Source organism: Schistocerca gregaria, chromosome 1 (assembly GCF_023897955.1).
Source record: "Schistocerca gregaria isolate iqSchGreg1 chromosome 1, iqSchGreg1.2, whole genome shotgun sequence".
NCBI classification, from domain to species: domain Eukaryota; kingdom Metazoa; phylum Arthropoda; class Insecta; order Orthoptera; family Acrididae; genus Schistocerca; species Schistocerca gregaria.
This window is the reverse complement of record NC_064920.1, coordinates 130010545-130030984: the sequence shown is the minus strand read 5'-3', so window position 1 is coordinate 130030984 and position 20440 is coordinate 130010545. Positions and strand designations below refer to the sequence as shown.

Sequence of the window (20440 nt, the reverse complement as noted above, 5' to 3'; positions counted from 1 at the left end):
GTTGATACAGCAGGGAGGAGGCGGCAGAATCGTCATCACACGCATCCCTACCACAGGTTACGCATCCCTGCCACAGGTTACACATTTGGCTGTGTGTCGACAAGGCGTTGGAGTGTGGTTGAAACTATGATACTGGTAGCAGTGCATTGGGTTCAGAATGTATGGCTGGACTGAATTTCATAGCCTGCTTTGATCTTGGAAGGAAGCACCACTATATCAAAGGTGAGAGAAAGAGTGCAGGTGGGCACTAAGGAGGAATCTACCTTTCTCGTTACCTGGTGGATGGCAATGGCACCATAAGCAGAGAGGCAAGATTGGCTTTTGGCTTCGGTTAGACCGCCGAACAGCCATGTGTAAATAACATTATGGGAAGAATTCAAAGTTATATGGGCCTCGACACAAACAGGGTAGCCGTAGATAAGTGAGGAGGCAATCAGTCATTATGCTTGAGAATCAGAACTAGTCTCCGAAAGCAAAGTGCCATTCCATAAACAAGGGCAGGAATTCACAACAGGGCCAGCAATTGCATCAACACCTTTGTGAATAATAACCAGCTTCACCATGGCAAAGGACTGACCATCTTCAGTATGCAACACAATCAGGAACAACAGTGCAACGGGAAGGGTCTAGATTATTCTCTCATTGCAGAAAATCCCCATGATTTCCAATGTGTCTGATGACATGCTCCTTCTTTGAAGGGCTCGCACCCGCCTTAGGTGATTGTTCACACCTCACAAACACCTGACAGAGGGACCAATCGACAATATGGGAAAGTTGCAGCTTTGGCAATCACCCCTCCCTGGGCCTGGCCTGTAACACGGTGTAAGTGCTAACCCTACCTGTTGACCTGGGGCTGGGAATTGCGCATTACCCAGTCACTTGTTTTTTCGTCAGACACGTGGGTCGGCCTTCACGAGCACACAGGAGAGAAGGGAAACAAAGGTAGGGAAAGGAATCAAAAAACAATGATGAAACTGTCTTACATCATTGACAGACAATGTGGAACATTCCCTATTACACCCCATATATGTTCCCCAAGAGAGGGGAAAAAGAATAGCAAGAGGATAGACATGCAGTGTGGAAGGGAAAGATGCTGCAAAGGCTGGGGCCCCATAGTAGCCAAGCATGAAGCCACCAAAGAGTGACGAGCCCCCTGGGTGGCTGTTCTTTCATATTAACATAGGGTGGTGGTGGTGTGTTAAAAAGGGACTAAACTACTGGCTCATCAGTCCCTCCATGTCACGAGATGAACACGTAAAAAGCTAAAAAGCAAAAGAAGCTGGGACTTGGCTGCTCCAACTACACTCCTGGAAATTGAAATAAGAACACCGTGAATTCATTGTCCCAGGAAGGGGAAACTTTATTGACACACTCCTGGGGCCATATACATCACATGATCACACTGACAGAACCACAGGCACATAGACACAGGCAACAGAGCATGCACAATGTCAGCACTAGTACAGTGTATATCCACCTTTTGCAGCAATGCAGGCTGCTATTCTCCCATGGAGACGACCGTAGAGCTGCTGGATGTAGTCCTGTGGAACGGCTTGCCATGCCATTTCCACCTGGCGCCTCAGTTGGACCAGCGTTCGTGCTGGATGTGCAGACCGCGTGAGACGACGCTTCATCCAGTCCCAAACATGCTCAATGGGGGGACAGATCTGGAGATCTTGCTGGCCAAGGTAGTTGACTTACACCTTCTAGAGCACGTTGGGTGGCACGGGATACATGCGGACGTGCATTGTCCTGTTGGAACAGCAAGTTCCCTTGCCGGTCTAGGAATGGTAGAACGATGGGTTCGATGACGGTTTGGATGTACCGTGCACTATTCAGTATCCCCTCGACGATCACCAGAGGTGTACGGCCAGTGTAGGAGATCGCTCCCCACACCATGATGCCGGGTGTTGGCCCTGTGTGCCTCTGTCGTATGCAGTCATGATTGTGGCGCTCACCTGCACGGCGCCAAACACGCATACGACCATCATTGGCACCAAGGCAGAAGCGACTCATCGCTGAAGACGACACGTCTCCATTTGTCCCTCCATTCACGCCTGTCGCGACACCAATGGAGGCGGGCTGCACGGTGTTGGGGCGTGAGCAGAAGACGGCCTAACGGTGTGCGGGACCGTAGCCCAGCTTCATGGAGACGGTTGCAAAGGATCCTACGGTCTTGGCGTGCATCCGTGCGTCACTGCGGTCCGGTCCCAGGTCGACGGGCACGTGCACCTTCCGTCGACCACTGGCGACAACATCGATGTACAGTGGAGACCTCACGCCCCACGTGTTGAGCAATTCGGCGGTACGTCGACCCGGCCTCCCGCATGCCCGCTATACGCCCTCGCTCAAAGTCCGTCAACTGCACATACGGTTCACGTCCACGCTGTCGCGGCATGCTACCAGTGTTAAAGACTGCGATGGAGCTCCTTATGCCACGGCAAACTGGCTGACACTGACAGCGGCGGTGCACAAATGCTGCACTGACAGCGGCGGTGCACAAATGCTGCGCGGCTAGCGCCATTCGACGGCCAACACCGCGGTTCCTGGTGTGTCCGCTGTGCCGTGCGTGTGATCATTGCTTGTACAGCCCTCTCGCAGTGTCCGGAGCAAGTATGGCGGGTCTGACACACCGGTGTCAATGTGTTCTTTTTTCCATTTCCAGGAGTGTATATAAGTAAGTCAAAGAGTTTAAAAAAGTGCATGACAATAGCTGTAATACGATTGGTAGAAGATAATTGATATAATCAAGGCAGTATCATGCACAAGAGGGTCTAAAGGCAAAACAAGGTGACGGTGGGGGGGGGGGGGGGTGTCAGAATGTTACCAGCAGTCACATGGGGGGGGTACCCACCACAGAGTGAGGCTCTCCCCCCACAACCACCCCTGACACAAAGTGGGAGAAGAGTTATAGTTTAGTGTCAAATCCGCTGTTTCTCTCAGGAAATACCACACTTTGGTAGTGGCTGTCTTGTCATCTGCAAGCACCTCAGGGAGAAAGGTAAGCAAGCTGGGAACGTGCCATAGCTTGGCCAGCAGGGCACAGTCAACAAGAGCATGTGCTATTCTCAGTAGACTACCACAACTGCAATGAGCAGGATTCTACCAACACAGAAGGACCTCTGTGGTTAGCCTCATGTGGCCGAAGTCTAGTCAGCATGACACAATGGCACCTTTCCGAGAGGCCTGGAAGATGTATGCCACACCTTACTAGATGTCTTAATTGCTCTTAACTTGTTTTGGTTCCTAGTAGCCTGCCATTCCAATTCCCAGAGCCTCAAAATACTGTGTCAAAGTTGTAATCTTAAATCTGTGCTCAGTATTCTGATGTCAAGATGTTCTCCTGTAGTTGCATCTTTCGCTAGATTGGTGGTGAGTTCATTTCTTGAAATGAAATGCATATTTGGCTCAGTGCCCAGATGAAGGTCACTGACTTTCCAGGGATGTAGAGGTCAACCAGGTCCCAGATGTTGGCGACCAAAAGATTTTTGAGATAACACAGGGATATTCCTTTTAAGCAATTCAGGAAATGGCTACAGATCGGACAGTTTGTCGTGGCCAGGTATCTGACATACCACAAAGCCTGAGATATGGCAACCAACTCTGCAGTGTATACACTGCAGGCACTCGGCAGAGAGTGCTGCTCGTGTCCTATTGCATGTGCAAAAGCATAACGAATCTTGTCATTGACTTTCGATCCATCGTTTAGATGCATACTGAATTAGAATAATCATGGAGGATTGAACAAAACAAGTGTCAGAAGGGTAGAATCAGCATCCTGCTTGGAACAAAAAAAGGTCTATTTGTATCGTAGGACAGGGTACAAGTGGGGTGTGTTGAGAGGGAGCCCTAGGAACAGAGTAAAGGAGGCTGTTTGAGGTCCTTCAGTAGAGTATCAAGTCAGATCCCAGTTGTCTACCCAGTTTTAGGCAATGCACAAACAGTTTGAAATGTTCGTCATGGAACAGAGTTGAGTGACATACAGTGTAATTAGCCAGATACTGTTGTTATCTAAACCGCAGTGATGGGGCACCAGCTTACACCAGGTGGCTCTTAACAGGGCTTGTATGGAAGGCTCCTGTTGGCAACCTCATGTTAGTGTGGTGAATACGATCCAGCAGGCTCAGCACCGATGGTGCTGCTGACCCAGAGGCAACGCATCCATGGTCCAGAGCAGGATAAAATCAGTGCTTTGTAATCTCTGAAGAATTATACAGTCCGCGTCCCACAAGGAGTTACTAATGAAACTGTGAGAATTTAGCTTCTTCACGCAAGTTGTCTTGAACCAGCGGACATGTGGCAACCAAGTTAGGTTGTTGACTAAAAAAATACCAAAGAATTGAAAAGTTTCAGTGACTTCAAGGAACTGGTCACCAAGATAAATTTCTGGGTGTGAGTGGTCGGAAAACATGGAAAAGTTGGAGAGATAGGAAATTCTGGATCAAAATGGGTAAACTGCCCCGGAAACGTCACTCATGCAGTGCAGATAGTATGCCAAGACACCAGGTGGTATCATTATGCCTTCTGTAGGTCAAAGAACGCAGAAATCAGATGTTTGTGATGGGTGAAGCTTTGCACACTGCACATTCCAGACAATCCATATGTTCTGTGGTGGACTGGAAAGCCTGAAAGCCACTTTGGAATCGTGATATATGCCCTTCAGCTTCAAAGTACCAACAAAGATGGCAGTCAACCATACATTCATATATCTTACACAGCCCATTCATCAGAAAGACTGGCCAGTACTTAGTTAAAATATGTGGGTACTTTCCCAGTTTCAGGACAGAAACAATAATATCTTCTCACCACTGAGAAGGAAATTCTCCTTCCCGCCAAATACGATTGAAAAGCCTGAGGGTATGTTTCATGCTGTTGGCACAAAAATGTTTCAGAACTTGATTGAGGATTTTGTAGGGTCCATGGGCCGTATCTCGAAACTCTGCCAAAGCACTACGAAACACCTTCACTAAGAGGAACACTGTATGACAGGATAACAGGCAGCACTCAGTGAGGATGGTAATCACTGCAAGTGGACACTTCAGTGAAGTGTGGCGCATAACATTAGACAAGTACCATGGGATCGGTTCAGATATTACTATTGACACGGATGTGAGGAACCCATCATGGGTGGTGGATGGCCATGTATTTGGAGGAGTTTAGTCCATACTTGGAATGATGGGGTGTGAAATTGCATAGATGATACATATTACTCCCAACACTCCTGCTTCCTTTCCTTTATTAAAAATCACACTTTCACCCGGAGTCCCTTGAATGCTGTTAAATAATCCAGAGATGGACAGTGCTTGTGCCACTCAACTGCCCTGTGGTTTTCCCCAACAGCTGCAGCTATATCTTCAGACCACCACAGCACCAGCGGTCGTTGGAATGAGCTGGAGGAATACGGCATCATTGCTGCAGCAGCACGAATAATATTATCAACAATATCCTGTACAACTTTGTCAATATCTGTCACATGAATAGCTGCAAATGTGGCTGCAGTGAAGAAAACCTGTCAGTCAGCTAGAAAGCTGCAACCAACACAGCACATGTTCCAGATTTCTGTGAGTGAAGAGGGGGAGAACCATACGAAAATGATCACTGTCACAAAGATTGTCATGGACACACCACTGAATCGGGGATAAGATATTCAGGCTGCAAACTGAGAGATCAATAGTTGAGTATCTTCCATGGGCTGCACTGAAATGTGTTGTAGCTGCAGTGTCGAGTCAGCAGACATCCACTTCTGAAAGGTCTCTCTTTGAGACATAGTGTCACTCCTCCACAGAGGATTATGAGCATTAAAATCCCTCAGTACGATGACTGAGGAGGTAGCTATTCCAGTAACTCTGGAAACTGATGGTAATGGAAAGGTCCGCCTGGGGATGGGTACACATTAAAGACTGCCACCCAAATTGACCAGCAGACACTAATGACCACGGCCTCTAGCTCAATGGTAAGGGGCACCTGCTCACTGAAAATATCAGAGCGTATGAGGGAACAATCCCCACCACACGTTCTCTCAACAGTAACATGACTGGTACAGTAGGGTTTGTAGTTTTTCAGAGCAGCGAGATGTGTTGCCATAAATCATGTTTCCTGAAGTGCTATGTGCCAGTTACGAAATAAGTAGCCCTTAAATGACAGTTAGGTCAGATGGTGACAGTAGCTGCTACTGAAGGGGCTTTGGAGTCAGGTCTGATAAATTGGCAAATGAAAAAGATGGGTGTGATTACTCCTCTGACAGGTCACAGTCCACCTTATTGTGTGATACAACATCAAGGTGCAGGGTTGGGGAGCAGAACATCAGAAACCTCTGAAAGCTCATCAGGTCAGGTCAAAGGCTGATAGTTTTCTTGGACTTTGAAGGATTAGTACCTCATGAATTCGTGCCACAGGTACAAACTGTTAATCAATGATACTATTGGGGCGTGTTGCAATACATGCGAGAAAACGTGAGAACGGTTGGCCTGAAATGGGGTGAGACAATTCACGGCTCTTATATCATGATAAAGCAACCATACATTCATCCCCTTGGCACATGACTATTGCACAAAAAACGTGCAGCCTCATTCTTCATACTCTCCAGACCTAGTACATAATAGTACATGAGAAGCACACACTTGAGTGGCCCTTACTTACACAAATTCATTTGAATATTTTGATATCAGTATTTTCTATGGTACACAATGTCCATAGCTAATTTATCTCAATATTAAGTTATGGTCAACTGAAGTGCCTCACTCATGCATAAACACCTCTGGATTACAAAATTTAAGTATGTTATGTAATAAGGAGGGCTACAACCACTATAAATATTTGTTATTTCATCTCAGTCAGAGATCACCAGACAGCTAAATAAAAAACTTTTATTGACTTCTAGATTATCTAGAAGCTTCTAACTGATAGTTACCTGTCAGAGAGGACAAGCCCAGTGTGGCCAGGTGGTGGCATTGACAGCTGGAAAGGTGTATTGAAGTAGTGCTGCTGTTCTTCAGATCTGTGCACCACCTGTCCACGGCGTACGACAACGAACCCAGAGTCTCCAATGTTCGCTGTGTATGCCATGTGTGTCTCACGATTCAGCACAACCACGCATGCTGTGGTACTACCTGCAACACGTTTGAGAATATTTTACCCATGTCTGATAAGACAATTATTGTCAGACTTTTGTTCCTGTTCCCACTGGGAAACATATTATATATACTGAAAATCTATATTGACTTAAGTTTATATACGGCACTGCATTTGTATATCTTTTCACTAATTATAAAACACAAATACTATTAAGGATACTAGCTGAAAATTAAACCCAATTAGCTTGGTCATTTTCATTTATTTTCTGAATTCCAACTAACAATCTCAAGTGTGTATCATTAGCTTATTCAAATTATTGTTATAAACTGGATTTGATGTTCTGCTTTTAGGTAAAATGAAGAATAAGTTTTGTGGCTATACAACACCCATACATGCTACATATATGTCTCTGTGCAAGAAACAAGAGTAAGTTCCTCTGCAACAATGGAATGTTTTCCCTAGTGCCTCATTGATTGATATTCAACATATTATATGCCAATCTTACCAGCCCTTTAAAGCCAAATGCCAAGTCAGTTGAAATAAGTAGAATTTTTGTACAAATACTGACTTGCCTTTTCAGGTTACTATTTCCATTCAATATGGCCGTAGGACAAAGGAAAGAACTTGAAAAGGAAATGATCAATGAGAAGATTGTTTCAGCATATAGAAAAATCAAAACAACTTTCATTGAACTTAATACCAAGTAGTATGAATGCAAGAGGAATTCTAGTGTCAAGCACAGAAGAGAGAGTGAGTAAATGAAAAGCATACACAATTTGCTACCAAGGGACTATTCAAGTTGCTTCCTGTCTGGAGACATAGAAGCAGACTTTTTGAGAAGTATAATGCACAAAATCTCAAAGGTAACAAGGGCAGATAGATCAAGAACGAAGTGCTCAGATTAAAGAGGATCCAAGGTAACTATTTTGTCTTCCACCCCTACTGTTCAAGTCAATGCACTGAAGAAGCAATGACTAAAATAAAGATTCAAGTGTGGGATTAAAATTCAGAGTGAAAGTGTATCAATTATCAGAGTCGATGACATTTATATCCTCAGTGAAATTAAGACTTGTAGGACTTGCTGAATGGAATGAACAGATTAATGGGTGTGGAATACTGATGAGGGTAAAAGTTATGAGTAGTAGCAGAAATGATATTTAATTACTATCAAAAACAGTCTCTATCACAATTTATTATTACAGTGACCGGTTTCAACCACTACTGTGGTCATCTTCAGACCTACAAGTCATATACAAAGCTTTAGTTAGAGGGCTATGTACACTAAAGAAAATACATGAAGTTACAAAGCTATAAAACAAAGAATTACCAATGGTAAGAACCTCCTTCTGATAGTAAATCACTACAGGAGAAACCAGTGCACATCTTAATATATATATTAGAGGCTCCACCAACTTCGAACGGGATGATGTCATTGCTAACCAATGGGTTATAGGTTGAATAACAATGTAAAATTTCTTAGTTAAAAGAACATTGTCAAGAAATGAAAATAAACACACACTAAACTCAGCTTGTTCGAAAGCTATTGTCAATTAAGAAGCTTTAAAAATATTTAAACATGTACGATATATGAACTTTGCTTTGACAGTACATGAGTTGCCCTCTCAAGGCCTGTTAGTGAAGCATTTGGAGCCACTGGTTGCCATGGTGAAGTTGGACGCTGTTCCAAAGACGTGGCAGCAGGCTTCTTTCCACTGAAGTTGATGTTAAGTTAATAGGCAAACTAGTGGTTACCATGGTTAGGATAACTGCCAGTCCAAAGATGAGGCACCAGGCTTCTTTCTAACAAAGTTGTTGCGAAAGTGGAACGGTGAGGACTGTCACGTCAGATGATGTATCATTGAGCAGCAACATGTCTTTATTGAAATGATTTTCAATAAGTAGGCTGCAATAATCGTTAACTGACATGTGCAGTACATGCTGCACAGATACGATTTACTGGTGTAATAAGAGACTTTCATTTACATAGATTAATTCTTACAGATCAATACTAAGAAGAAGGAGGGAAAAAAAAGGAAAGAAAAAAAAAAGAAAAAAAGAGTCAAGAGGGAACAGTAGTTGTGCAAATTTATGAAATACTGTCTATGAAGTTCATATGTAGATTCCACTTTTTTATTGTTAATGAAAATGAAAGGAATTTAAAATTATAATACTACAAGCCATAGTGTCAAAAATAAAGGAATGTGAATTAGCAACATGCAGTCTTGAAGCATATAAGCAAACATTATAAAAACATATAGCCAGTCATAAATAATGTTTGGCGAAATAAAATTACGAAGTAAAGATAAAATATTTCCTAAAGGTCTTGATAATTTTAAAAACGAGGGACATATAAGTGAACATTCTAAAGCAGATCGTCAAAAAGCTCATAGAAATGATTGTCTTTGAATTCAAGTTGCTCATTTAAAACAGATAATAGTTTACTTCTGTGAAGTGAACAGATTTCAGTTTCTTCTAAAGTATTTAGCATTACTCCTTTAGGCACAGTATGTAATATTTTCAAATTGTTAGAAATGCAACCCTCAGAATGACTGTACCCATCAAGATGTTTACCAAATATTGATTTGGTACGTGCAGTACCAGTAGTATGTTCCTTAAAGTGTTGGAAAGTTATGGCCAGTTTGGCCAATATACTGTTTCTCACAGTCATTACATAGTATTTTGTAAACACCTGACTTTTGGTATATATTTGATTCCCCAATTGTGTGTTTCGGTTCATCTGTAGTGGGTTATTGGTTTTGAATGCAATTGTCACACTTGTATTCTTAAATAATTTATTTATTTTATCTGAAATAGGTCCCATGTATTCATTTTAGTAAATCTCTTCTTGGAATTTATAAAAGCATCGTTTGTTTGTTGCATTTTTTGATATAACAGATCTGATGGGCATTGTTTGATTATTAAATAATTTACATCCAAAACTTGTATTTACAGTGGAACACAAAAGCAACAATAGTATTAATTTCCTGGACCTCACAACTGCAAACAGGAATGGAAAACAATTTCTATTTATAGAAAACCCACATCAACCGACATGATAATAAATGATTCATCATGCCATCCATTAAAATACAAAATGGCATTTTTTAAAACAATGATACATAGGATACTGAAATTACCTCTTCAACCCGATGCAATCCAAAAGGAAATTGATACCTTGAAACAGATAGCAGTTGCTAACAATTATAATGCCCATCAAGTTGATCTGTTATATCAAAATACAACATACAAATGACACTGTTATAAATTCCAAGAAGAGATTTACTAAAATGACATACTTGGGACTTATTTCAGAAGTTATTAAAGATGTCATTAAAGAAGACGATGAATGTTATTGTTATTTTGGATTTCAGGGTGATGTAACTCCACATCATAATTTGTACACGGGTCCAGAAGGTGCACTTTGAAGAGAAAACAGCTGAACTGCTGAGAGCATTCTCTTGCTGGGAGCCATCCACATGAACAACGATAAAACTGTGGATTGCACTTAAGTGAAGAAAACAGTTGTAAAAACATAATCTGGAATATAAATTTTCTTGTACTGCATCACATTTAAAATTATACTGAGCCTCTGTAGATGCCAATGCATCAATTTATTTCATCCCTGGCTGTTTATTTGGAGGTCTGATACATCCAGATCCTTGAGATGGTCAGTAGTACATATTCTGAATGGCTTGGTCACTTGAGGTAGGAGATACGGGCTGATCCATAAACCAAGCTGCCCTAGTGTAAATGTGATCTGAAAAATGCCTTATAAAACTGTAAAGACATTTTGAACATACAACGATTTGAAGCCCTTTGTTCACAGCAATTTCAAGTGTGGAAGCCAGGCTAATTTTGAGTCAAATAATAGCCTCAAAAGCACACACTGCAGTTAAAATGTAAAATATTGCCCCCAATCGTGAGCTATGGCTAGTTAAACCTTTGGTGAGCATGGTTAAAATTGAAACACTTAAGTTTCTATGCTGAGAACCGAAAATCAGTTACATTGGCACAAGCTTCCAGCCTCTTGACAGTCAGCCGAAATTGCCTCACTGTTGTATGTCATCATCTCCAGTACAATTAAACTGTCAAGGGCAAAACAGTAGCACCTGAAACTGCACTGTGAGTGGCACAGGTTACCTCAGGATTCAGAAGCCAGACGAGGCATCATCTGACCCCGCATTGGAGTGTCTTACCGATGTAACTGGCATGGGCTACACTCTGATAACTGGTATGGTTGGCAAGATCCTTGCCTGGCTTCCATAATGGAATTAATATTGCCTCCTTCCAAGTCGTGGGGCACTGTCCACCAAACCAGATCTGATTAAAACAAGATAAAAGTTTTGCTTTGGCTTCAGGATGCAAATGATGCATGATGAATCTCATCAGGTCCTGGAGCAGTGTCTTTGGCCAAAGACAGCCAATTTGAGTTCCCAGATGGAGAATGTAAGATTGTAGACCTCATCACATGGGTTACACAAGAAGAAGTGGAACCACCTACTATCTCTCTGGTTCTACAAAACACTTGCAATGCAGGAGTTTGTCTGCTAAAAACAGAGCCATGTCTTTAGGTGCATCCACCAAGACTCCATTTCTCAATATGACCATAAGTGAGGTGTACCGCCCTTGCCTGAAATCCACCTTACTGAGTCCCAAACAGACTGATTAACCGAAGTTGTATATTCCTTCCAGGAGTTCCCCTTCTGCTCATTTATCACTTGCCTTACTTGTGCTCTCACAGATCAGAAACCATAAAGGTTTTCTCTGATTGGATGATGTTTTAATTTCCACAAAGCTGTGCATCAGGTTATGATTACCAAGTGGTATTAACTATTCCATCAAGGGACAGACTGTCATCTGAGGTGGTTGCTATATTATGGAATGGAATCTGCAGCAACCTATTTGATGTCACAGCTGATGTGGTCCTCCATCTCCTGGGCACAATTGTGTTGAAACTTCCTGGCAGAATGAAACTGTGTGCCGGACCGAGACTCGAACTCTGGACCTTTGCCTTTCGCAGGCAAGTGCTCTACCAACTGAGCTATCCAAGCACGACTCATGCCCCATCCTCACAGCTTTACTTCTGCCAGTACCTCACCTCCTTCCTTCCAAACTTTACAGAAGCTCTCCTGCAAACCTTGCAGAACTAGCACCCCTGAAAGAAAGGATATTGCGGAGACATGGCTTAGCCACAGCCTGGGGGATGTTTCCAGAATCAGATTTTCACTCTGTAGCAGAGTGTGCGCTGAAATGTTGGTCTCCACTTACATAGATGAGAAATGGCCATCATAATAAAACAAGAGAAATCAGAGTATGCACAGGAATATTTAAGTGTTCATTTTTCCCATGCCCTGTTTGAGTGTGGAACGGAAGAGAAATAGCTTGAAGGTGCTTTGATGAACCCTCTGCTAGGCACTTAATTGTGAACTGCATAGTGATCATGTAGATGTATAAATAGACTTCAGTTCACCTGAGAAAATCATGGTCACATCTGCAACAATATGTGTTCACAAGAATAAGTAACTGACAAGTAATTTTTATGAAACTTCAGCTGTCAGCCATCTGTGTCCATGGAATCCTGCAAATCAGTGAGAAGGAGATTTAAAGAATAGAAGAAGTGTAGAGTAAGCACTCACCAAGCACAGGCCGCTTGTCTTCGAGCAGCTCATAGTACGAGCTGGCAAGCAGCGCCGCTGGCTCAGATGGCGCAAACCTGCCGTTGCAGACAAGCCGCTCACAGGCACACATCAGTGACGATGAGAACTCTCCCGGATCGATTCCATAATGCCTCCAACCACCAACACCGTCCGCCACACCTGTGACATAACGGACAACCCAGACAGTCAAGTATACGTTGTGACACACACTGTGGAAGAGAAATTAAAATCTGACTACATAAGTGCAATCGTGCATCCCTCTTATATTTTCTTGTCATGTAAAATATCACATCCAGGAAAAATGTAAGAAAGCTATCATCAGCCTTTAAAAGAGGCCATCTGGAATTATTCAGATTCAAAACCATTAAAAGTCCATGTTTGCCCCTGATAAATGAATTCCTACACAATCCATACTTGTGAAAGTCTATTGTCAATATCCGAGCCATTGACGACTTAGCATCAGATCAGGTGAAGAATGTGTGTGACATATATTGAACTCAAGTACATAATCATGTCAGCAATGTGAATCTGGTCCAGCACCAAAGGAGTCACAAAAAACACTAATATCTTAACTACTATACAGCTTGGAATGTTTGCTGCTAAGTCACACCACCACCACCACCACCACCACCACCACCACCACCACCACCACCACCACCAATGGAATAAATGTTCTAGTAAATATGATATTTTAATTTGTGGTCCATAAAGGTGCACAGACAGCTGTAACTCAAAAATATTAATTATAAGTAAATGACTCAACATATTAAAAATCAGTGCCACAAACTAAACAAGTCTGATAACTCTGAATGAAAGAAAATACAAGGGACTGGTAACCTCGCAGACTACCTGTGAAGGTAGGAAGGGCATTACTACAAGATTATCTTATTTAGAAGAAAACTACATTAGTACCTGAAATTAGATAATCAAGGAATTGTTAAGAACCCTACAGCTAGAGTGATATTAAGGGAATATCGAGTGTTAATGTGAAGAGAAACATAGATTATGATAGGTGCCAATTTGCATTGTTGATTGTTATAAGAGTGTGGTATCTATTAAGCAATATGTTGACAGGAAACTTGCCAAAATAATCCCTCAATATAATGAATACTCAGACTTGAGAACACTATCTGGGCAATTAGCTGAAAAAGTCTGCTATCTCAACTCCTGAAGTTCTAAATTTTGCAATTATACTATGTTAGGTTGAAATTGACACATACAAAAATATTTATTCGCAGATGAATGCCACATATACTAAAACACAAAGTGCAACACATTATTCTATAACATTGTCAAGCAACGACAGCAACTAGTACATTGGCAGCCTCTTCTCATGTGCTAATATGCTAAAGCACAGTGTAAATATATCACTAAAATTATGTCATTTCACTTTGAATGAGAGCCAAAAATTGCACTATAATTGTGCCATTTTCCTGTAAATGCATATTGGTATGCAAATAAAACAGAAGAAAACTTGTGTAGTGCTCTTTCTGTGATAACTAGAAACCAGTGTCGAGCACTGAAATGACAGTCAGCTGCACTATTATCAACCCAGAGGAGCAACACAGCTATCTGTTTTCTACTGCACATGCTCTGATGTAATATCATCCCTTCTGCCACTCCAAGTGCTACATTGCTCTCAGCACCAGGTCAGTATTTTTCTTTGAAACTGCATGTAGCGTGTGGTGCAAGTGTAGGTATGAGAACTCTTTAAGGGTAGCTGTCATGACTTGTCCTACATCAGAATGTACTGTTTATTTACTATATGATTACCAGGACTAAAAACTCTACTCTAGCACTTTGGGTGAGGCGTCTAAGGTAGAGTCTTAAATTTTGGACCTGGGTTCAATTCCTGCTAATACTTTTTTCCCCATTTTATTTTATTCCTCACAATCATAAAATTTAAAAATAACTGTTCAATTTATGGACATAAAATTAATATATTCAATTTAGTTAGAATTACTACACTTTTAAATCAAAAAGTAATTGATTGGATGCTGGTAAAACAAGTCAGAATATGAGAAAATTTCGAATGAAAGTGTTTTCTGCACATGACCTGCTAAAGAGGCCCTTTTCCAGTAGATCTTTGCAGAACAAAGTGCGATTTAAAGTGTTAGGCAAATGTACTTGAAACGTGAATCTAACAAAAGAGCGTGGGACTAGGCACACCGATCTGGGTTACGTAACACTGAAAATTTCGAACATTTTGATCAGCTTCTTAAATGTTCTGAACCAATCCACAAGTCTGAATAATCAAACACTCACAGAAATCTGGAAGATGATTTATCCCTAACTATCAAAGAAACTGAAGAAGCTTAACACCTTATAAAGCCAGATGAGAAGAGACTATTACAGCAAAACTTCTGAAATGGTCCCAACCAAAAATTAAAAAATGAACTAAAAATCTTTGAGAAATCTTGGAAAACAGAAAACCTCCAGGAGAGTACCAAGTGGTACTGATACATTCACTGCATAAGAAATATGATGACAAGGTGTAAATAATAACAACAGTGAAATTTGTTACGAGTTTTATATAACCTATGTTCTCAAATTACACTAAACAGGATAGAAAAGCAACACTGGAGACTAATTTACGTATCAAGAAATTTTTGGAAAGGAAGATCATGGGCTGAACAAATGTTTCATCTTAAGCCAATAATTTGCCACAGATTAGTGAATTCAAAAGTTCAATATTTTTCTCCCGAAATTGTGTGTAGTGTAACAGATTTTTTTTTTAAAGGAACTGTTATCGTGATTTCATTATAGACGAGTGGTCCAAAGCATAGAATGTTAATTTATGGATCCAGGTTTTATTCCCGCAGATACTAACGCATTTTATTTCATTCCTTGCAAAGTTAAGTTGTTGACCTTAAAATTTCAATATAAGATGTAGTCAAAACATGACGGTATTTACTTTTTTTTAAATAGAATTTACTTGTATTCACCAACATCAATTTTGTCTCCCTCCGATACAATACACTTGAGCCAGTGCTTTTTCCAATCTTGGAAGCACTTCTGGAAATTACTTTTCGTTATGGCGTTCAGCTCCTTCGGCAATTCTGTTTTTATCCCATCGAAGGTGGCAGAACGACGTCCTTTCAGGGTTCTCTTCAGCCTCGGGAATAGAAAGATTCCCGAAAAGGGGGGGGGGGGGGTGCACGTCCTGCAAATACGATGGCTGGAGCAACACAACGGTCATATTCTTTGGGGGAAAAAAAAAAAAAAAAGACACATTGCTGTGTGAGTGGGAGCGTTATAGTGATGCAATTACCAAGAGTGGTTTTGCCAAAATTCTGGATTGCTTCACTCAAACGGCGCATAATTTCCAGATATTATCCTCTATCGACCATACGACCATAACGCAAAAAAAAAAGTGAGAAGAATCTTCATATGTGATAGAACTTGTCGAACTTTTTTTCGATCTTGGTTCTTCATGCAGTTTCCATTGGGACGACTGGATCTTTGTTTCGACATCTTTTCCTTATACCGATGTTTCGTCGCCTTTTATAATCTTTATAAGTTCTGGGTCATTATCGACATCAATCACCAATTCCTGAGTGTTGTCCACGCGACGTCGTTTCTGGGCGAAATTCTAAGAGTTCGGAAGAAACTTTGCTGCGACACGTTTCATGGCAAAACACCTGAAAAAAATTTGCTTGGCATGAGGCAGGGGAAATGCCGACGTCATCTGCAACATCTCTGATGGAGATTCGGCAATTTTCCAGAACCATTTTCTTTATACTCCCACAATGTCGTCAGTAATTTATGTGCTAGAGCATCCAGGGCGGCCGCCATCGTCTTCAATATCATCTCGACTCTTTGAAACGTTTATATCACTCGTAATCTCTGACTTATTCATGATGGACTCGCCAAAAATCAAAGTTTTCGAATTCGGTGCTGCACTTTATTCTCTTTTTCAAGGGAAATTCTGTAGGAAACGGCATAGGTTTCGAAAAAGACGATCGTGTGAAACCCAGCTCGGATCGTGTGAAACCCAGCTCGCGCTATTCGTCCACGAGGCTCACAGGGCCATAGACACGGGTTCCCAGGTAGATACAGTGCTTCTTGACTTCCGCAAGACGTTCGATACAGTTCCCCCACAGTCGTTTAATGAACAAAGTAAGAGCATATCGACTATCAGACCATTTGTGTGATTGGATTGAAGAGTTCCTAGATAACAGAACGCAACATGTCATTATCAATGGAGAGAAGTCTTCCGAAGTAAGAGTGATTTCAGGTTTGCGGCAGGGGAGTGTCGTAGGACCGTTTCTATTCACAATATACATGAATGACCTGGTGGATGACATCCGAAGTTCACTGAGGCTTTTTGCAGATGATGCTGTGGTGTATCGAGAGGTTGCAACAATGGAAAATTGTACTGAAATGCAGGAGGATCTGCAGCGAATTGACGCATGGTGCAGGGAATGGTAATTGAATCTCAATGTAGCAAGTGTAATGTGCTGCTAATACATATAAAGATAGATCCCTTATCATTTAGCTACAATATAGCAGGTCAGCAACTGGAAGCAGTTAATTCCATAAATTAACTGGGAGTACGCATTAGGAGTGATTTAAAATGCAATGATCATATTAAGTTGATCGTCGGTAAAGCAGATGCCAGCCAGATTCATTGGAAGAATCCTAAGGAAATGCAATCCGAAAACAAAGGAAGTAGTTTATAGTACGCTTGTTCGCCCAATGCTTGAATACTGCTCAGCAGTGTGGGGTCCGTACCAGATAGTGTTGATAGAAGAGAGAGAGATGATCCAACGGAGAGCAGCGCGCTTCGTTACAGGATCATTTAGTAAACGCGAAAGCGTTACGGAGATGAACTCCAGTGGAAGACTCTTGAGGAGAGACGCTCAGTAGCTCGGTACGGGCTTTTGTTGAAGTTTCGAGAGCAAACCTTCACCGAGGAGTCGAGCAGTATATTGCTCCCTCCTACGTATATCTCGCGAAGAGACCATGAGGATAAAATAAGAGAGATTAGAGCCCACACACAGGCATACCGACAATCCTTCTTTCCATGAACAATACGAGACTGTAACAGAAGGGAGAACAGATAGAGTTACGCAAGGCACCATCCGCCACACACCGTCAGGTGACTTGCGGATTATGGATGTAGATGTAGAATGCAAGTTCTCTGGATCCATCTTATTCGGAAGAGAAAAAAAATTGCCCGAACACTCGAAAACAAGTACAACCTTTCCGACTGTCAACAATAAACTAAAGACTCAAAACAGGTGAAGATGCAAACATATCAGAAACACGTGTACCAATAAGAGATTTTTCCGAAAATCGGATATATAAAAACCTCGAAATTGAAGAAAAAATTCCGTTGCTTTTTGATCACACCTCGTATATTTAAAGTTACATTTACGTACGTAACATGAATAAATGAAATTTAGTTACGATTATTACCCTTAAAGTCAAAAGTCCACAGGCTATCGTATTTTAACACGTTGGCGTCGCGAGTAGAGGGCTCTTTGTTGCGAGAGCGCGGCCGCTACTTGGCTCCCGGCGTCGGCACCGGCCGGCGCTCGCGCTGGCACGGCGCCCTGCGTCACGAGGCGGCGTCCCACGCGTCGTCACGCGGTCCGACCGACGCCAACAGACGCGCGTGCTCCCTCACGTGACTGGCACGGCGCCCGTGATCTAACAGCGCCGCGTCCACTTAGGTGGTGCGCTCCCCTTATGCCTCGTGTTCGAAGTGAACCGCCCTCTATTCCCCGACAATTGCAGCGCAAATACACTACTGGCCATTAAAATTACTACACCATGAAGATGAGTTGCTACAGACGCGAAATTTAACAGACAGTAAGAATATGCTGTGATATGCAAATAGTTAGCTTTTCAGAGCATTCACACAAGGTTGGTGCCAGTGGAGACACCTACAACGTTCTGACATGAGGAAAGTTTCCAACCGTTTTCTCATACACAAACAGCAGTTGACCGGCGTTGCGTGGTGAAGCGTTGTTGTGATGCCTTGTATAAGGATGAGAAACGCGTAAAAACACGTTTCCGACTTTGATAAAGATAGGATTGTAGCCTATCGCGATTGCGGTTTATCGTATCGCAACATTGCTGCTCGCGTTGGTCGAGATCCAATGACAGTTAGCAGAATATGGATTCAGTGGGTTCAGGAGGGTAATACGGAACGCCGTGCTGGATACCAACGGCGTCGTATCACTAGCAGTCGAGATGACAGGCATCTTATCCGCATGGCTGTAACGGATCGTGCAGCCTCGTCTCGATCCCTGAGTCAACAGATGGGGAAGTTTGCAAGACAACAACCATCTGCACGAACAGTTCGACAACGTTTGCAGCAGCATGGACTATCAGCTCTGAGACCATGACTGCGGCTACCCTTGACGCTGCATCACAGACAGGAGCGCCTGCGATGGTGTACTCAACGACGAACCTGGGTGCACGAATGGCAAAACCTCATTTTTTCGGATGAATCCAGGTTCTGTTTACGATATCATGATGGTCGCATCCGTGTTTGGCGACATCGCGGTGTACGCACATTGGAAGCGTGTATTCGTCATGGCCATACTGGCGTATCACCGGGCGTGATGGTATGAGGTGCCATTGGTTACACGTCTCGGTAACCTCTTGTTCGCATTGACGGCACTTTGAGCAGTGGACGTTACATTTCAGATATGTTACGACCCGTGGCTCTACCCTTCATTCGATCCCTGCGAAACCCTACATTTCAGCAGGATAATGCACGACTGTATGTTGCAGGTCCTGTACGAGCCTTTCTGGATGCAGAAAATGTTTGACTGCTGCACTGGCCAGTACATTCTCCAGATCGCTCACCAACTGAAAACGTCTGGTCAATGGCAACTGGCTCGTCACAATACGCCAGTCACTACTGTCGATAAACTGTACTATCGTGTTTAAGCTGCATGGGCAGCTGTACCTATACACGCCATCCCAAGCTCTTTAACTCAATGCCCAGGCATATCAAGGCCGTTATTACGGCCAGAGGCCGTTGTTCTGGGTACTGATTTCTCAGGATCTATGCACCCAAATTGCGTGAAAATGTAATCACATGTCAGTTCTAGTATAAAATATTTGTCCAATGAATAGCCGTTTATTATCTGCATTTCTTCTTGATGTAGCTATTTTAATGGCCAGTAGTGTATTTTCTGAATTTAACATTTTACTACCGTCTGCGTTATTTTTTTGTTTGTCCCATGATAAGCCTTATTTCCTCAATAAACAGTTTCCCTAGCGTTACTAACTGTTCGAGCGAATAGAAACAAATTTTAATGCTTGTTTTGCAGTTTGATTTAAGTTAACAGTTAGGGAGAAAAATGTCGTTACTTTCTTCTGGCCAGAATTCTAATTGACTAGAACTGTCTTCAGTGATGACACTCGCTTAGAACCGAGCCCCGATGACCAGAGAAATCGTGTCTGGAGACGCGCTAGACGGTGGTCAGATACCAAGCTGACAGTCTCCCGCCATACGGCCACGCCACCAGGAGTGGTGCTCTGGGGTGCCATTTCATTTCACCGCACGACCCCTTAGGTTTTTATCTGCGGCGTCCTTGGAGCACAGCGGTACGTCGTTGATATACTACGACCCGTTTTGTTGGCGTTCATGGCAAGCCATCCTGGGCTTACATTTCAGCAAGATAATGCACCCCCGCACACGGAGAGTGTTTATACTGCTTGTCTTCGTGCTTGCCAAACCCTACCCT

The 20440-nt window shown here is 42.5% G+C and overlaps 1 protein-coding gene across 1 annotated transcript in view; it reads right to left on the bottom strand.

The window, feature by feature from the left end:
• Window positions 1–20440, bottom strand: part of LOC126334841 (protein phosphatase PTC7 homolog) — a 96544-nt gene that overhangs the window by 15405 nt on the left and 60699 nt on the right. The window contains exons 2-3 of the mRNA XM_049997509.1: window positions 12711–12890; window positions 6911–7109 (exon numbers count right to left, since the gene is read on the bottom strand). Of these exons, the coding sequence (XP_049853466.1) occupies window positions 6911–7109; window positions 12711–12890 (379 nt within the window). The remainder of the gene's footprint in view (window positions 1–6910; window positions 7110–12710; window positions 12891–20440) is intronic.